Source organism: Temnothorax longispinosus, chromosome 7, assembly GCF_030848805.1.
Source record: "Temnothorax longispinosus isolate EJ_2023e chromosome 7, Tlon_JGU_v1, whole genome shotgun sequence".
Taxonomy (NCBI): Eukaryota; Metazoa; Arthropoda; class Insecta; order Hymenoptera; family Formicidae; genus Temnothorax; species Temnothorax longispinosus.
Genome location: NC_092364.1, coordinates 19,933,260 through 19,949,722, shown reverse-complemented (window position 1 = coordinate 19,949,722; position 16,463 = coordinate 19,933,260). Strand labels below are relative to the sequence as shown.

Below are 16,463 nucleotides of genomic sequence, written 5' to 3'. Positions count from 1 at the left end.
GCGCAGAACGAATGGATACTCGGGATCTTGCGCCTAATAATTAGTTAATTTAGAGTTCCATGCATTTCGTTTTTGCGCTTTCGAACAATGCGCCGACTCTGTTATTCTCGAGACAGTTTTATGACGAAACTGTCAAATTGATACGATATTACCGCGAAGCTGACAATGTCCATTTCCACTTCTATCCGTATCCAGTTCTAATTCTTAGAACTTAGAAAAAAAAAAAGATAAAAAGTAAATCAAACCAAGATTAAAGTTAATCTGCATTGTAGAAATAAACTTAAGAGTTTTACAAGAAATTCACTACAGTTACGAAAGTGGTCGGTCAGGCGATTGAAGGAAACTTGCGTTCGATCGAACGTAATTGTCGACTTGGAAAAATATTGCTCCGACCTATTTCGCAACGTCGCATCTATCTCATTATAGATGAAATATTGATATTTCAATCTACGTGACGCACTTTATGCTCTCGGCACGCGGAAAGTTACATAATCTCATCGCGGGACGCGACGAGGCGGGCGATCTAGGCCAGGAAATGAAACGCGGGGCATGAATATTGCGTCAAATAAATGTATTCGTGTATAAATCTGCGTGTGCATAAAAAATATTTAAACGTAATAATAAATAAATACAAAACAATATAATCGTTATAATTTTCGTTATCCTTCCGATTTGTGCACGCTACAGATCCTAATCGCGATCCCTCTATATGTACGATTCGCGCGGTTCGGCATTTAATTCTCCTCGTGCGATTCTTCCACGCCGGAAGGAAAGTTGAATCATCATCGTTGAATTATACCGGTTTCGATCCTCGATCCCGGGCATCGCTGTCATCTTCTCTCTCCGTAAATCCGAGATCAGGAGCGAGATCAGTTCCAGATTAACGACGACGGGGAACGGTCGAGAGAGAGAGAGAGAGAGAAATAGATGCTTGTGCAGAGATGAAATAAACGACGAGTTTAAGTACATATAGTGCACGGAATTTTTATCGGCTTTAAAAAATTTCACGCAATGTACAATTCCCGTAACGCCTTCCTCTGCAAGATACAAAACGCACGGGTCATCACCCGATCACCCTTGCTCGCGCGCATATCTTCTTATTCTAGGGGCCCCCAACCTGTATGGCCCGGATTCGGGCCCTATGAACTTTTATTAGGTCTGCCAAGAAATTTTGACATATATATGTATAAAATTAAAGGCGCAATAATATATATATTTTTTTATTATTATATATTATAAATATAATAATTATTATGTACGTAATATATATTTATAATATATAATAATTATTATCTATATATTGTTGCGCCTTTGGTTTTTTTACGATTCGGTCGTCGCTGCGTCAGACTTTTATAAAACTTAATATAAAAGAATTTAAAAAATAAAGTCATATTATTTTTACAATTTTCAAGAATAAAAACTTATCCGGTTCCCCGGACATTACAAAGATTTAAATATTTGACCCTCTTGACAAAAGAAGATCGGAGACCCCTATTTCATACATTACGCTCGCGTCGAAACTCGTTATTACTATTCCTGCTCGTCTACATTACGTAAAAATAATTTCAAGTAGCACATCGTAAAAGAAATCAAGTTGGATTGTATACAAGATTGTATAATTCTGCGACACATATAGCTATGTTACAAATAATGATACCTTTTTTTTTTCCTGGGTGTACTGATAAAACGACTGAAAAATAAGATGTTCTTTAAATTATATTTATAATATATTATCACTGTACCATTTGTCTTCACTCTCGTCAGCGGCTGTATATCGTTATACATCTCGTTGTTTTAACGCGCGATAATTACAAACTCCGCGAAACACACGATCCGAAATCAGCAGACAGGGACGCAGGATTGGTGTACATACATACTCGTGAAATATCGGTGATTTATTTAGGATCGAAAGAACTTGAATGTGTTCCGAAGCTCCGGAAAATCCGTGAGGAATTCATTAAGTCGCGATTGCCGTCGAGAGTGTAATTGAACATTATGTATGTACAAACGATTATTACTCCTTACTGTAATACATTACATAGTTTTGCTTGCTTTTTTTTTCTCTGTATATACGTCAGTCTTGGATTGCTTTTGCCAGAATACGCATCGCTTCCGATGTCTCCAGAGAGTCGTTTTTAGATTTATATGTAGAAAAAGAATACACGATCAGAGCTCACATAATAAAACTTTTCACCTCGCGAGAGAGAGAGAGAGAGACGTCATCATCACTTCGTGCCATCACTGCACTTTTACGAACGTCAGTGTGTTAAAAGCAGAAAAGGAATCTAGAGATCAATAGTTTTCTTTTTAATTTTAATTAGAACATTTTGCGTAAAGCATCGCGCATTTAAGATTAAAAATAAAACCACACATTGACCATAGGAATGTATGCCGATCAATTTCGATAATTACAGAGACATTTTCAAATTGATCCAACGATTATTATGTGATTATCCTTTTTCCACACATGCACTCTCCAATATACATCGATTACCCACATACCTAGTGTGAATCCATATGTGATGCTAAACAAAAAGGAAAGTCGTAAAACCCTATACATTATTTAGAAACAGTTTGTCTCTTTGATTTTGCGTCTTAACACTAAGACTGCATATAGAAATGAATCCAAAATAACACGTATAAATGTTATTCCCTTTCTTCTCCTTGTACTAGATAATCTGTTATTGACGGTACAACGAATTTAGGAAGAAACTTACGAAGAAGAAGTATTTTTATTCTACAATTTTCGTCGGAGAACTATTTCTGAGAATATAAAGTCTTGTAAGAACAATTCCATTCAACATTCATGATTTTTCTTTTCATATGGGATCGATTATCACCTTTTCGATTGTATCGCCAATAACAAATCACCTTGTATTAATTTACATTTTGCATTTCCACGATTTTACATATCAGTCTGTTAATGTAATTACTTTCTCTTTGCCTTTCTCACATATTCAGTGTCGATTCCAATGATGATGGTATTAATCATAATGACGGTAATATAATAATAATAATAATTCTGAGAATAAATCTCAATAACAATAATGCAAATAATAGTCGTAATATAATAATATTAATATACCTTAAAAACGTATGTACAATATTCACCGACCCATTTTTTTAAGTATCAATAAGATTCTCCTACAAGTACTACGGATGAAGTGGAATAAGTTGCTTTAAATAATTACTTTTTACAAAATTACATTACAAAGTGGCATATTGAAAAATCTGAGCGAGTTATCTATCTAATCTATTCACATTTACAGCTGCTAGAATTAGATTTACGCGGTGGCTTTATTACAGCTAGACTACTGGAAAGTATACATGTTTGTATATTATGAATAATTATTGCCATTGTAGAACAGAATATTTGATAAATCAAAATGCTCAGTGAAACATGTATGCGCGATCCAGCTTGTCTCTGCTGAATAACGTATAAATAAAACAATAAGGTCACATATGATTTATACAAATAATTTAGTAATTATATCTGTGTGCTTCAAGATATGCAGTATCGGAAACAGTCTGCTCGACACGTTTATCAATACTAAAACACAGTTTCCCATGATAGGTAGATCTCAACGATATCCACAAAAATCATGAAAAATCGACTTACAGTTGTTCTAAAACTCTTAAGATGCATAATTAGCTTGATTCAACTATCAACTTTCACTTCTTAACATACTTTACTAAAGGAGGGTCACGAGCCTAAGATGCTGCGGACTGCTTGGTCCAACGCAGTGTCTTTCGAGTCGCCGGACTGCGATGACGAACTACCGCTACCGCTGCCTGTTAGGGTGTTCGTAGGACGTTGCTTAAGATTAAGAATGCTGTCGATGGCGGACTGTACTTGCGCGTTGATCTCATCGTGCTCGTTACCGGTGTTACCGCTTTCGCTACTCGTCACGTGGGCAGTACTGCTTGGACATTGCGTCTGGGAGTGCAAAGCCAATTCATCCAAGTCGGTATCCTCTGACAAATCCCGTTCAAGATCAGTGGCACTACTCCAACGCCTGTCGAAGGACGTATTTACATCCTGCTCGCAATCGTCCTTCATAATCGCGTTCGAGACACCGGGCAAATTTGTATTTGCAACATTTGCACGAAGACACTCGCCGTTTGCTCGTGTTCTTTCAATTTTCGATGATCTCGCAACAGCACACGCACCACTACCACTGTTATTGCCGTTTTTACACTTCAAAGTGTCTGCGGTAGACGGATATACACCCAGTGCCTTCTGAATCTCCAACCACTCGTCGTAATCACCACTTGTACTACTCGTCGTCTTGATCACTGGTTTGCATTCCATTTCGTCACTTGGGAAATCATCTTCCAATTCGCGTTTTACAGATACATTCACCAAAGGTGACGATGCTGTTAAGGTTGACTTGTTCTCTTCCACAAGGCCAGGTTCAACTTTTGGCACCAACGGTTTTTCTTCCTTCTTAAACTCCGCTGTAATTTCATTTGCAATATAGAAAGTAAATATATAAGGTAATAAAAAAATATATATTTTTTTTTAATTAAAAATCTCGTGATTCCAAAAAAACAATATAAATGCATACATATTGTATTAGCTATTATATCGATTAAAAATAATTGATAACATGCGCAGTTACCGTTAAGTTTTGCCTCCTGTTCCTTTAACCTCTGGAGAATACTTTGCTCTTCAGATACAAAAGATCTATCAATCATCATCAATTCTGACGTCCTCACTTCACGCTGTAAATTTGTTAATGCAATAGTAACGTTAATCACTTATGTGTGAGACTGATTTATCAAATAAAAAAAGAAAATTTGGAATATAGGATACAGTTTTCTATAATTTAAAGTTAACCAAGTATCAATTTTATTAAAAATTCAACTTAATGTATCTAATTATCAGATAAGTGTATCATATTATTCATACCATGCTTTCCATTAGGAGAAGATACGTGTATTTATTTATCATAGAGCTGAACTTGTTCAATAGATGTTTCGCTGTCTCTTCAAATATTTCGTCCGCTTTTGTCAGATCCTTGGGTCCTAGTACTTGCTCATTTAAACAATGATATCGTACCAAACGTTTGCAAGCATCACGCTTGCCTGAGAATGGTGTATTCATATCTGGATTGGTTGCGCCATTTTGATCGGTTTTTAGTTGCTGTTCCACTCTGCAAGCAATGACATAATTACATGTCAGTATCATTAAATCTCGAAAAATGATGATTAAATGTAACAGAAATGTATATTTAAATACGTACACATCACTGCGGTTGACCTGCCTGCAAATCGGGCTAATCGCACGCCTTTTTACGCCTTGCCTCGGACTTATCAAAGGATTGGAGTTGCTATTAGGACTGACGAGTTGCTTCATCGTATTCCCGTTGGTATTTACAGGGCTCTGAATCCTTTGCGTTCCCTTGTTTATCATTCTAGGCGAGGTCACCTGACTCGCAGGCGAGCCGCTTTGAACTTGCACTTGAATAGGGGACGAGAGCTCTTGTTTCACAGGGCTCGGTGTCTGTATATTCGGTTTGAAATCCAACGGGTCTGTCTGACACTGCGTCGATTGTTGTTGACACTGTATGCCTGTTTGCTGCGTTTGCAATTGGGTCAATTGTTGTGCGCTGCTCTGTAACTGTGAAGTTGCTACGGAGGTAATAGGCGGCGAGAAGATTTGCATGTTCGCAGAGGACGGATTCAACATCTGAGTCCCGTGGTTCTGATAAAACTTATGCTGTTTGACGTGCGTCTGCTGCATACTCTGTGTCACACAAGTATTCGATATACTCGATTGTTGCCCTTGTATACTTTGCGGCACCTGTAATTAATCGTCGTTATAAAATATAACATTATGACACATCCAACAATTGTTTCTATGCATAAAATATATTCTTGTAAGTAAATATTTACAACAACTCTCCGCTTACCGTAATATTATTAATGAAACTACTATTCGAGCTACTTGGCATTGTTGTAGTTGAACTTAGAGTTTGAGATGTTACTGGCATAGCAGCGGTGGAAGTTTGTGTCTGTGTTTGCGCCGCTGATGTCTGGTTCTTGAATGAATTTTGCGAATGTATAGTCGACGCAACTGTTGAAACTACGTTTACACTGAACGTCGTTTCGGTCGTCTATGTGGAAAAAGAAATATTTCGTTGGAGTAACAAATATTAAAAAATATTTCGTATATCTTGGCGATTATTTTCTGTGCTACAAATTTACTTACGCTGTTGACAGAATGTGTAGTAGTGCTAACGACTTTCCCACTGGCTAATATCTTTGCTTGCTCTTGGTACAATTTCGCCAACGCCGTCTGATCGTGCGACGTACCAGATTTTCGAGATAAAAGAGCTTGGATTTGTGACTGAATGTTCTTCAGCGATTGCTGCAATTGAGCAGGAAGCTGAATAGTTTGTACTCTTTGTACCATTTGCCCATTTGAGGGAACTGATACGTGACTGCCGGCAGAGGATGTAATTAAAGGACCATTGGCAATGATCTGAGTTGGTTCGCTCTTAGTAGGATTTGTACTATGAGATACCGTCGTGTTTATTTTATTAGTATGATCAACTTTTTGTAAATTGGACGTAACCATTGTTGGTCGAGTAACGGTTACTGTCTTCGTCTAAAACAAAAATAAGAGTAGATTTTAAATTACAAAAAGAGTAAATAAGAGGTAAAATGCACATTTTGTAATATTAACGCATTTTTAGAATAGAATCGACAATCATTTATATTGAGTAAAAAATAGATAAAGCAGATTGGAAGATATAGAAATGCATTTACATACCTGTGAGTTTATGCTTTGAGCAGTAACAGCAACTTTCGTCTTTTTCACGATTTTCGTCTTCTTTGGTGGATTGTTGCCCAAGTTCCTAATTTGTTGTTGATTTAGATTGTCAATAAATTGACTAGGAAAGCCGGAATTTTGAATTTGTATATGTTGCGGCATCTGGGACGGTGCAGCTTGCACCACGATGTTCTGAATATTATTTTGGATTGTTGGGGCTCCACCAGAACTGTTGACGATTATCTGGCTCGTTGGAGTGTTGATCTGAACTCCTTGCAGATTCTGATTACTTGCATCCGGCTCGCCAATCACTATCTTCTGCGTTTGATTTTGATTCTGTGTCTGATTTGTCGCGTTTAACTGTCCAGCCAAAAGTTGTTGCAAGAGCTGCTGACTGATCACCTGCATCTGACCATTCGCGTTCGCGATTAGCAGCTGATCGTTAGGATTCAAGTTTCTCAACGCATTTAAAATTTCAGGCGTGATTTTAGGTGCGTTATTTAGTATACTGTTCGCCGCCGAGTTCAATATATTTGCGCCTTGGGATTCGACATTTTGAGATTCGTTCGGCTGGGCGGTATTAGAAGTAGGAGCGGTCGTAATCAATATATTCTGATTCTGATTATTTTGTTGCGTATTGATTCCTTGCTGCACGACGTTAGCCGAGTTCTGAGACTCGAAGTGATGTGCATTAACGGAGGAGAAGGTATTTGCTGTCACTACCTTCTGTTGCTGAACATTCACATTTTGCTGAACACTCGTGTTGTGTAAAACAGCAGACGTATTTTGTTGTTGCAAACTGGTCATGACATTCTGCTGCGCGTGTGCTATATCCTTGATACCCGACAAATTTTGTTCTATATTCTGAACATTACCGGCTGTATTTTGTTGCAGCACATTAATCGTATTTTGTTGAATACTCGAGTGTAAAACATTCATGGTATCGTGTTGTTGCATGGTGTTACAAGAACTTTGTTGCTGCAATATATTCATGGAATTATGATGAATGTTTGAGCTCTGTAAGTTTTGTTCAAATATTTGTTGCACATTTTGAGTTTGTACGGTTTGCGCAGTGATCTGTTGATTATGTTGAAACAGTGGCGATTCCTGCTGCAATGTTAGAGTCTCCTGTTGACTCGTTTGCTGAAGACTCTGATTAGTCTTGGACATATGGTCGTTTTGTGCTATTGAGCTACCGGGTAATGATTTTTGCACATGAGCGTGTTGTCGGTGCGCTGGCTGCTTTCCCAAATTTTTCCGTATATTTGTTACACAAGTGTTCATGAGTCGTACCTGACTAGACTTTTGTAGAGAAAGATTGGAATTTTGTTGATTGGAACTCGTCTGACTTGCATTAGATATTCGAGAACCTTGAATGCCATACATAGACGAAGGCTTTGATAAGACATCTGGGGGATTCAAAGGAGTATTATTGCTCGTTTGTGACAATGCAGATTGAACATTCTTAGCTTGCATCAGTTTTTGTACATTGACGTTCTTAGACGTTTGCGTCTCCTGTAAAGGTCCGAGGCTACTTTGAACGCAGATATTAGGTAGCGAGTTAGTCTCTTGAGGAACGTTTGTATTCTTCTGCTGATTAATCTTCGAACATATCTGGCCATGATGCGGACTAGTAGTGCAAATGACATTTTGCGAGCATGTGGAACTTATAGTATTGCCTGAAGCTTGATTTCCACTAGATAAAGGAGATTTGGCATACTTTTGCCTCTGCTGGGTCGTATTTGGAGCGGACTGTGGCGTATTTTGCGTTTGGCTGAAAAATTGCGAGATAATCTGCGAATTTTGTCCGCTACTTTGAGTCAGGGATCGTATCAAAGCTTGCGCTGTCGCTCCATCCATTTCTGGTTGATTGGGTTCGGGCTGATGCTGCAAAATAAGTTGTTTTCCGTCTTCTCCAATCGATATACGAAATTGTCCCGTTAGCGTATTTTGTACAGGCATCTGGAGTTGGGTGACAAGCTGATTGTTAAGTGGTTGCGATGCAGAAGCTTGCGTGTTCGTTGTGTTCGTTGCAGGTACTTGAGTTAGAGTAGGGCTAGCAGGAACTGTTCCTTGCGATGAAAGTTGGCCTAGAGGTTGCCCGAGATTAACTTCGCTTTGCTGCGTTTGACAAGGAACCTCGGTTTCAGTTGTCAACTCAGAATCAAAGATATCATCGTCATCCCCAATACCCGATATTTTTATGATACGGGCAAGATCTAACTTCGGTTCGTCATCTTTTCGTTTGGCTTTCTTCTTCTTTTTCGCTTTCTTCTTAGGAGGCGGCAACAGATTTTGTTCGGAGACAGGTTGCGTGCACGAAGTATTGCCAGTAGTGTTACCAGATGTAACTTGTGAGATTTGCGACTGAGGACTTTGTACCATAGCATTCTGAATTACGATGGGATTGCTAGTTCCTGAATTAGCTATAAAATTAAAAAATATAGCAGAAAATTAATATCTTATGATACATACAGATTAATGTCGTGAATTTTAAGACATGACAAGAGATACGTAAGATTTAAAAGATTTTACGTATTTCTAAACATTTAATTTAAATACACTAAAATAAAAATTTAAGTTCTCTTAATTTATATAAATTACGTTCTACAATATTTTTTCAAACCAAGAGAAATATTTAGTGTTCTATTTCTTAACTTAAAATATTTGTATGTAATATTGAAATATAATTATAATTTATTTTGTTGTAACATTGTTATGTAATAACTTACCTGGCGCAGGACTAGTTGGGGTATGCCTTATTACTGGAGGAGCGGCTGAAGGAAATCCGTTGGGTACAGCGAAGAATGTGGGCGCAATCCCCTGCAGTTGCATACCTTGTGCTGTGACAACCCTCACCAATTGCTGTTGTGTTAACTATAATTAGAAATTAAATATTTAATTCATTTCTTACTCTATTGGATATTTTTTATCATGCTATAATTTGTATGCAAGTATCTCAGAGGCTGTTATACGTATTCTATGTATTCTCACCTATTTCATGTAAAATATGTAATTTTTTATGACAAATAATTATAACTTTACCTTCTGTAACATTATTGAAATTTATGTAATTATTAAGGTAAAAAAGATGTATATAAACATAAAAAGTACTTTATGAAAATTTAATAAGCGATGATTATATATGAATGTCAATATGAAGAATGCGCGCATGAATGGATGAAACCATCACCTGTGCAGTATGCGTTTGTTGCTGCGCGCCTGCTGGCGTCCTTAGTATGAGTTGAACGCCTCCTGGCTGCTGCTGTACAATGACAGGTCCGGTAGACGGCAATACCTATATACCAAATATGACAAATATATGAAGCATAGAAGCAACATTTTATGACAATAGAAGAATGCACATAAGCAGTCGTAATAAATATGAAGCATATCAAAGTACCTCATGATGTATATATTTTCATGTAATTACATAATGAATATGCAGATGATAATAGACATAACTAAGAAACACAAACCAGTTTATTATAATAATATACCTGATTCAGTAGCAAACCCTGTGCTGTTGGGATCATTGTTGCTGTAGTTGGACTTGGTTGTGGTCCAGCAAGAACAATTTGCGGCTGACTCTGCTGCGTTACCTATAAAGAAAAAGAAATTTACTTTAATGTAAAATCTCATGTTGTGTAATGTACATTTTAAAAAAATTATAAACAGCATTAAAATATGTTATTTTTTAAAATAAGTTAGCTAAAGATTCTCGACTATTGAAATTAACAATAAACAAGGAAAAAATGAGATTCAAACACGATTGTGTGTAAATTAATGTTATGTAATATTTAATTATTTAATACAAAATTTTAAATCGTACGTTTCTTCAGCAAAGCGGTGACAGATAAATTAAATAATCTCACGCTCTCCGACGAGCCTCAGGTGAGCATTTCATTGAATAGTCAAAGATAGGTGTAATTTTCATGAAAAAATACTAATAAAATTTTGCTAATTTTAGACTATTCACAGAGTCTGCCAAATAATCGGAGAAATAAAAGTTGGATCTAACTGACAAAGAGAAATGAAATCAACTCACCAAAAGCAGTCCAGACAACGTGAAATTGACAAATGGAACCCATGGTAAAGACATCGAGAAGCAAGATGTATTTTTTTAATAAAAAAAAATAAAATAGATAAAATAGCTAATAAAATAGCTAATCAGCCAAGCTAGTTTTGAGTTTTGACTTCAATGACTTATTGTCCAAATTACCATTGCTCATTATTAGCGCACTGAAGACGATTACAAGTTGACAAGTTTGACATTTCATATTTATATTTATATTTATATTTAGATGACAAAACATTATTTGGATGACGATACATTATCTAGATGACGATAATTAACACTAAGAACTAGCTCGGTTCATTAGCTTATTTTATTTCCTTTGATTTTTATTTACTGAACCTTGAATTACTTTCATATTTTATTTTTATTTTTAGTATCGTATAACAGATTGAAGAAAAGAACAATTTTATATAGAATAGATTTGAAGTTAAATTATAGCTAAATGCCATGTTAGATGTAATATCATTATTTGTTTAATACATGATTAATGTCCAATTTATCTACTTAACTATGTGATATAAATTATTTAAGTAAAGTATTCGAGATGTAGCAATTAAAAATAAGATTAAAACTAAGACCGTACCTGATTTGTAATTGTAGTGGTAACTCTTTGCGACTTTTGTTGAGAAGCATTACAAATTTGCTGATTTGGTGGTTTTGGCAAAATTTGCGGTGGTTGCTTGGTGGGCTTACCCGCCGCTATTTGTATCTGTTGATTTCCAAATAACTGGGTTCTAGTCACCAGTTGGGTAGGGGTAGATTGATAACCCTGTGGTGTACCGTGAATTATTTGTAACACCTGCATTCCTTGCTGTAGTATGGGTGTATTAGGCCTAACCTGGAACACGTGAAAAATAAAAGAATGTATGGATAAATAGATAATTTAATCTTGCATTATTAAAGACACATTTCCTTTTTTTTATAGGAAATAAGCGAAATAGATAGGTAACAGTACATAAAAAAAAGATAGGCTGTAGTCATCTGAACATAATTATAACAAATTACAAGAGTTAAACTAAAATGAGATAAAGCTCTCCAATTTCTGAGCGGGATAATGAAAATATTCTCTATTCATTTTTAAATAAAACAATAAAAGAAAAAGATGAAATTAAGATATTAACGGGTATTCTAACAAAATCACTAAAATATATCTTATACGGTAAATATACAGTGTTGCAAACAAATAAAATTTCAATAAGCAGATAGAGTAGAATTGAAGTTTCTACGTTTTTATAAGTATTCTTACCACAGGTGGACCAGGGCTACCGCCAGGTGCTGGGCTTCTATTGTTGAGAGAATTATTCCCGCTTAATAGATGAGGGCTTTTTGCAGGGGGATACGGGCTAAGTACAGGGCTCTGTATTTGGCTAACGCTCATCGGACTCTGCATGGGGCTTTGCATCTGCATGTTAAAGTTACTGTTCGAAGTCGACGTGTTGACCGGGCTTGGACTATTCCGATTGGACTGTATCGAGTTCGAAGCCGGACTTCTAAGTAAAAGTCGATTAGGGCTAGGACTCGGCGTAGGTGGTGCTATATTAGACGCTGGACTTTTCAAGGGTATTGAAAACGGGCTGCCCGGTGAACTAATGTTTTGACCTTGAATATTTTGCATAGACTTAACGGTATTCATAGTACTGACCACATTCGACGGTTGCGTTGTGCCTGTTAATGCTACTGACGCATTTAACCCGGGGCTTATCCCCTGTGAATACTGTCGCTGTGGTTGAAATCCAGTCGACTGGGAGGAACTTAAAGAAGAAACATGACTCAATGACATAGTCGGTTCATTGGATGCGGATATATGTTGTACATTAGACGTCGATATATTTGATAAATTAGGGTGCATTGTACCAAGGTGCGGTATGTTCGTAGTGAGATTCACGTTTGAAGCGTGATTCACATTTGCAGTGGTCGCATGAATCGATTCGCTCGGAGTGCTCGTGAATATGCTGGAACTCGTCAAAGTTCCGGAGTTAGAGATTTGTGAGATTGTTGAGATGTTCGAATTAGGATGTTGCGATATAGCAGAGTTTGGTACATGTGCTATATTTGACGATGCAACGATGTGTGGTGCAATAGTCTGAATGCTCTGTATCGTTTGGAATGGAAATTGTGTACTGCTGGAATTCAAACTAGTTGGCGTCAGACCAGTTGCCAGAGCATTTGCAGGTCGATTAAGACCCTGATTCACACCAGAATTTATACTAGTGGTAGCCAAATTCGTATTTGGATTAATAGCAGATAAAGCTGATACGCCGGAATTCGCGACGGTTAAATTGGTATTCAACGTAGCAAGATTCTGATTCACGCTCGATGAGTTTAGACTCGTCAGATTTGGACCGGTCAGTCCAGCGCTTACTCCAGATAGCCCAGAATTAATATTCGTGGAATTTATCGTATTGAGCCTGTTTATCCCGGTATTAACCCCCGTATTAATGCTATTCAAATCTTGTCCCAAATTGGACAAACTGTTGTTAATACTGTTTGAGCCAATGTTGGAGTTGATAGCATTTAATTGATTCAGGCTAGGATTTATCGCGGTTAGCCCTGTGCTTATACTCGGCAAGCCCAAATTCAGCAGAGGATTTGATGTGGTGATAACATTGGACGTGAGAGAAGTAAGACTGGTATTTAGTGATAGTGATAGTGGCAATCCCATATTAAGGCCCACCCCAAAAGTGGGGGTGGCCGGGGGTAGGCCCATACCAGTCCCCGAGGGATTTATGGTACTCTGATTCAATTGATTCAACTGATTTACGTAGACTATGTGATTTCCAGTTGCTGACCCATTTCCTTGCTCTTGTGGCTGCAAGAACAAGCGGTGACATTAGAACACCGACATTCTTCAAAATCACATTCATGACAGAATGTGTTCGCCAATAAAAATAGCTTACATTATTTGATGTCTGTTGCAAAGCAAATGTTAGCGACTGGCCACTGCTATTCTGGGCTTGTAACTGTTGTAATTGCTGCAACTGCAATAAAAATGAGTTTTTCTTTACGTATTTTCTATATTTTGTATAAAACAAGCTACATAGATGTTTAAATTTGGAAGGAGATACTTAGAAAAGAAGTACATGTAGGAGTATAAACAAAAAATCTATGCGTTTCTATGAAATCTTACTTGTTGTTGGGTCAAAACTGTAACTGGATTATTATGACGCGCATTCGGGGAAGTTGTAGAGGATACTGAGTCCCCAAGAAGAGGGCGTGACTGAGGCTGCTGCATGCCCACGCAGCCCCTCTTTACTATGGGCAGCGTCTAGCCACCTTTTCAGCTTATTTTGTTCTTTCCTATATAAAATATCATTTCATTCATCTCACAATTTGAAGAGATTCACCAGAAATTACAATATATATAGTTTGTAAACATAATGTACGAATAATTATAACTTCCAGTGATTAAATCTTGACTTGTACGTGAAAATTTTATATTTATCAAAAAACTGACACATTCCAGATAGATAAAACTACCAATAATTCCATAAACATAGTTGAAATATATATATATATATATATATATATATATATGCCTCAATAAAACTATTCAAGATATTTTATATTTAATGTCTAGAATCGTTTAATTTTTAAGCAAATTATATATTATTAATACACACAGATATTTACCAAAATTGTTTAACAGTTGCAGCGAGCGATATTTGCGTTTCGGCGCCACTCAACACGTCTGCGGCCTACGTTCTCTCCTGTTCCTGTCATGCATACAATTTCGTATTCCTTCCGAAGCTCAGGGCAGCAGCGTGCTCAATATCCTCGGAGCGCTCGTATCCACGTGTACGGTTAACGACGCCTTCAAAAGTCTCGCACCAGTGCTAACCATTCGTGGCCGTTACGGGCATTGCTTCGCAGCACGCAGAAAGTAGTTCCCTCGCGAACCACTTTACCCATTAAAAAACAATTGCGCAATCGCATCGTGGATATATCCTGACTTATACTTAAAGCGCGTCTGCCACGGGATCTTATCCATTTATAAGTGCAGCGACGCTACGCCTGTCCATGACAACACGGCTCGGGGATGCACGTTCGGCAGAACGGTGTCAAACAGGATATATGTATCACTTTACGAATAAACAGTTCTCTCGTGTTACATTCCACTCGCTATCCCAGGTCCAGGAAGTAACTCACAGACATTCTTGAATACTTGTCAAATGGCGTAGAGTGTAATGTCACAACATTACGCCTTCACCCACACGATGTCCGTCGCAGCAATCCTTTTCTCTGGACAAAAGGTCTCTCTGTCGTCGCTGTGCCGCGCGCCAGCCTTTCTACGGGCGCAGATCTCGCCACCGCGACTTCCGTCCTGCAAAGAAGAAACGGAGACCCCGATTAGCCGTCGGCGGATCGAGCGTTCGCGCGAAGACGCCAACTAGCCTAGACGCTTTCCGCGGATCGGGCGATCAGATCGGCGGGAATCTCGGGGGCTCGCCTCGGAGGGGATACGCGAGAGAATCTGGGGAAACGCGGTGGTAAACGTGTCACCGAGCGGCCGAGCATCCGCCGTGGCCCACCGTGCCCCGTGACCGCGACGAACTCCCGGGCCGTACGGTGATTCTCGGGTGGACCGGGGGATTCCGGGATGACGATTCGGTTGGCCCGGGCGAGAATTCGGGCCAGCTGGAAGCATATTTTGAGGTTATAGGCAGGCGCGCGCCTGTGTGCGAGAGGTACTACGTGCCACCAACACACGCAATACGGGACGTGGGAAATCACGCACGGCACAGCTCTCACTCGCGGGTGCAGGTCGGCGGCGCGGAGTCGCGCACAACGAAAGGGGTCGCCCCCCCGGGAGCCCCGTCGACTGACAAGGCGTAAACAAAAGAGAGCACTCGGAGAGCACACGGCGACCACGGATCCCACCGGGGGCCGCCGATCGCGCGCGGCGGGGTGCCGGGCCGCGCGGCGCCGCGACGACGCGCGTGCACGGCTCCGCCGCCGACGCGGATAAGTGCGCGCGGCGTCGCGGCCCCGAAAAATCGTCAATATTACCTACGGTACCGCGTACGCGGGGCTCTGGCCACCCCGTGTTTTCCTCCTGGGAATCTTTCGGCGCCCGCGCGCGACTAAGCCGCGCGCGATCCCGCGTACCCGGGCGCGTACCGCCGCGACCACGCCGTCGGGAAAACAAACGCACACGGAGCACGCGCGACGACGATACTCCACTGAAAATAATAAACCTTTCAGTTACACGACGGGTATCATGTACGCGTTACACTATTCGGTGGCAACGGCCATCATGTATTTGTCAAGGCTGCCATTGGCGCGGCGACGTAAGGCCCCACGATCGGCGCCACTGGCGGCGTCTCGCGTCGTCGCGCCGCAAACTTTTCGCGACCGGGGTGGTGGGGGGGTGGGAGACGAAATAAAGGCAGGAACGCGCGAGAACGCATGAGCGCATTCGGTACTACAGCCGCTCGCTGAGCGGCTGGGCAGCAATTAAATGTGATTGGTTGGTTCCGAAAGTAAGAACCAATGGCCGCGTTCAGCAAACAACAACTGTTGAGTTCGCCCTATCAACGCTCTGCGCTGATTGGTCGGTTCTAAAAGTAAGAGCCGCGCACATTCGACTGCGACTCAGCGGCTTGGTCT

The 16,463-nt window shown here is 39.5% G+C and overlaps 1 protein-coding gene across 9 annotated transcripts; it reads right to left on the bottom strand.

The window, feature by feature from the left end:
* Positions 1–964: 964 nt before the first annotated feature.
* LOC139816707 (uncharacterized) lies at positions 965–16,132 on the bottom strand. 9 transcript variants are annotated; one of them, XM_071784384.1, is made up of 17 exons: positions 15,864–16,132; positions 14,487–15,177; positions 13,984–14,153; positions 13,754–13,834; positions 12,499–13,665; positions 12,103–12,258; positions 11,440–11,694; positions 10,279–10,380; positions 9,972–10,076; positions 9,511–9,655; positions 6,779–9,204; positions 6,215–6,613; positions 5,916–6,119; positions 5,247–5,806; positions 4,913–5,156; positions 4,623–4,725; positions 965–4,458 (listed from the first exon to the last, which is right to left on the bottom strand). In XM_071784384.1, exons 3-17 carry the CDS (start codon positions 14,086–14,088, stop codon positions 3,704–3,706), a joined length of 6,807 nt encoding a protein of 2,268 aa, XP_071640485.1. In that variant the 5' UTR covers positions 14,089–14,153; positions 14,487–15,177; positions 15,864–16,132; the 3' UTR covers positions 965–3,703. The 9 variants fall into 9 exon arrangements, with proteins under 9 accessions (XP_071640485.1, XP_071640479.1, XP_071640482.1 ...); XM_071784378.1 differs by having other exon boundaries at positions 12,103–13,665; XM_071784381.1 differs by having other exon boundaries at positions 10,279–10,371; positions 12,103–13,665.
* Between the last annotated feature and the right edge of the window lie 331 nt (positions 16,133–16,463).

Excerpts from the sequence above, each read along its gene's own strand:
- LOC139816707 (XM_071784378.1), bottom strand. The coding sequence starts at position 14,088 with ATGCAGCAGCCTCAGTCACGCCCTCTTCTTGGGGACTCAGTATCCTCT. Across the intron at positions 9,656-9,971 it reads AACAAACGCATACTGCACAG|TTAACACAACAGCAATTGGT; the intron begins GTGATGGTTTCA and ends TTCTAATTATAG. Across the intron at positions 6,614-6,778 it reads CTCAAAGCATAAACTCACAG|ACGAAGACAGTAACCGTTAC; the intron begins GTATGTAAATGC and ends TTTTTGTTTTAG.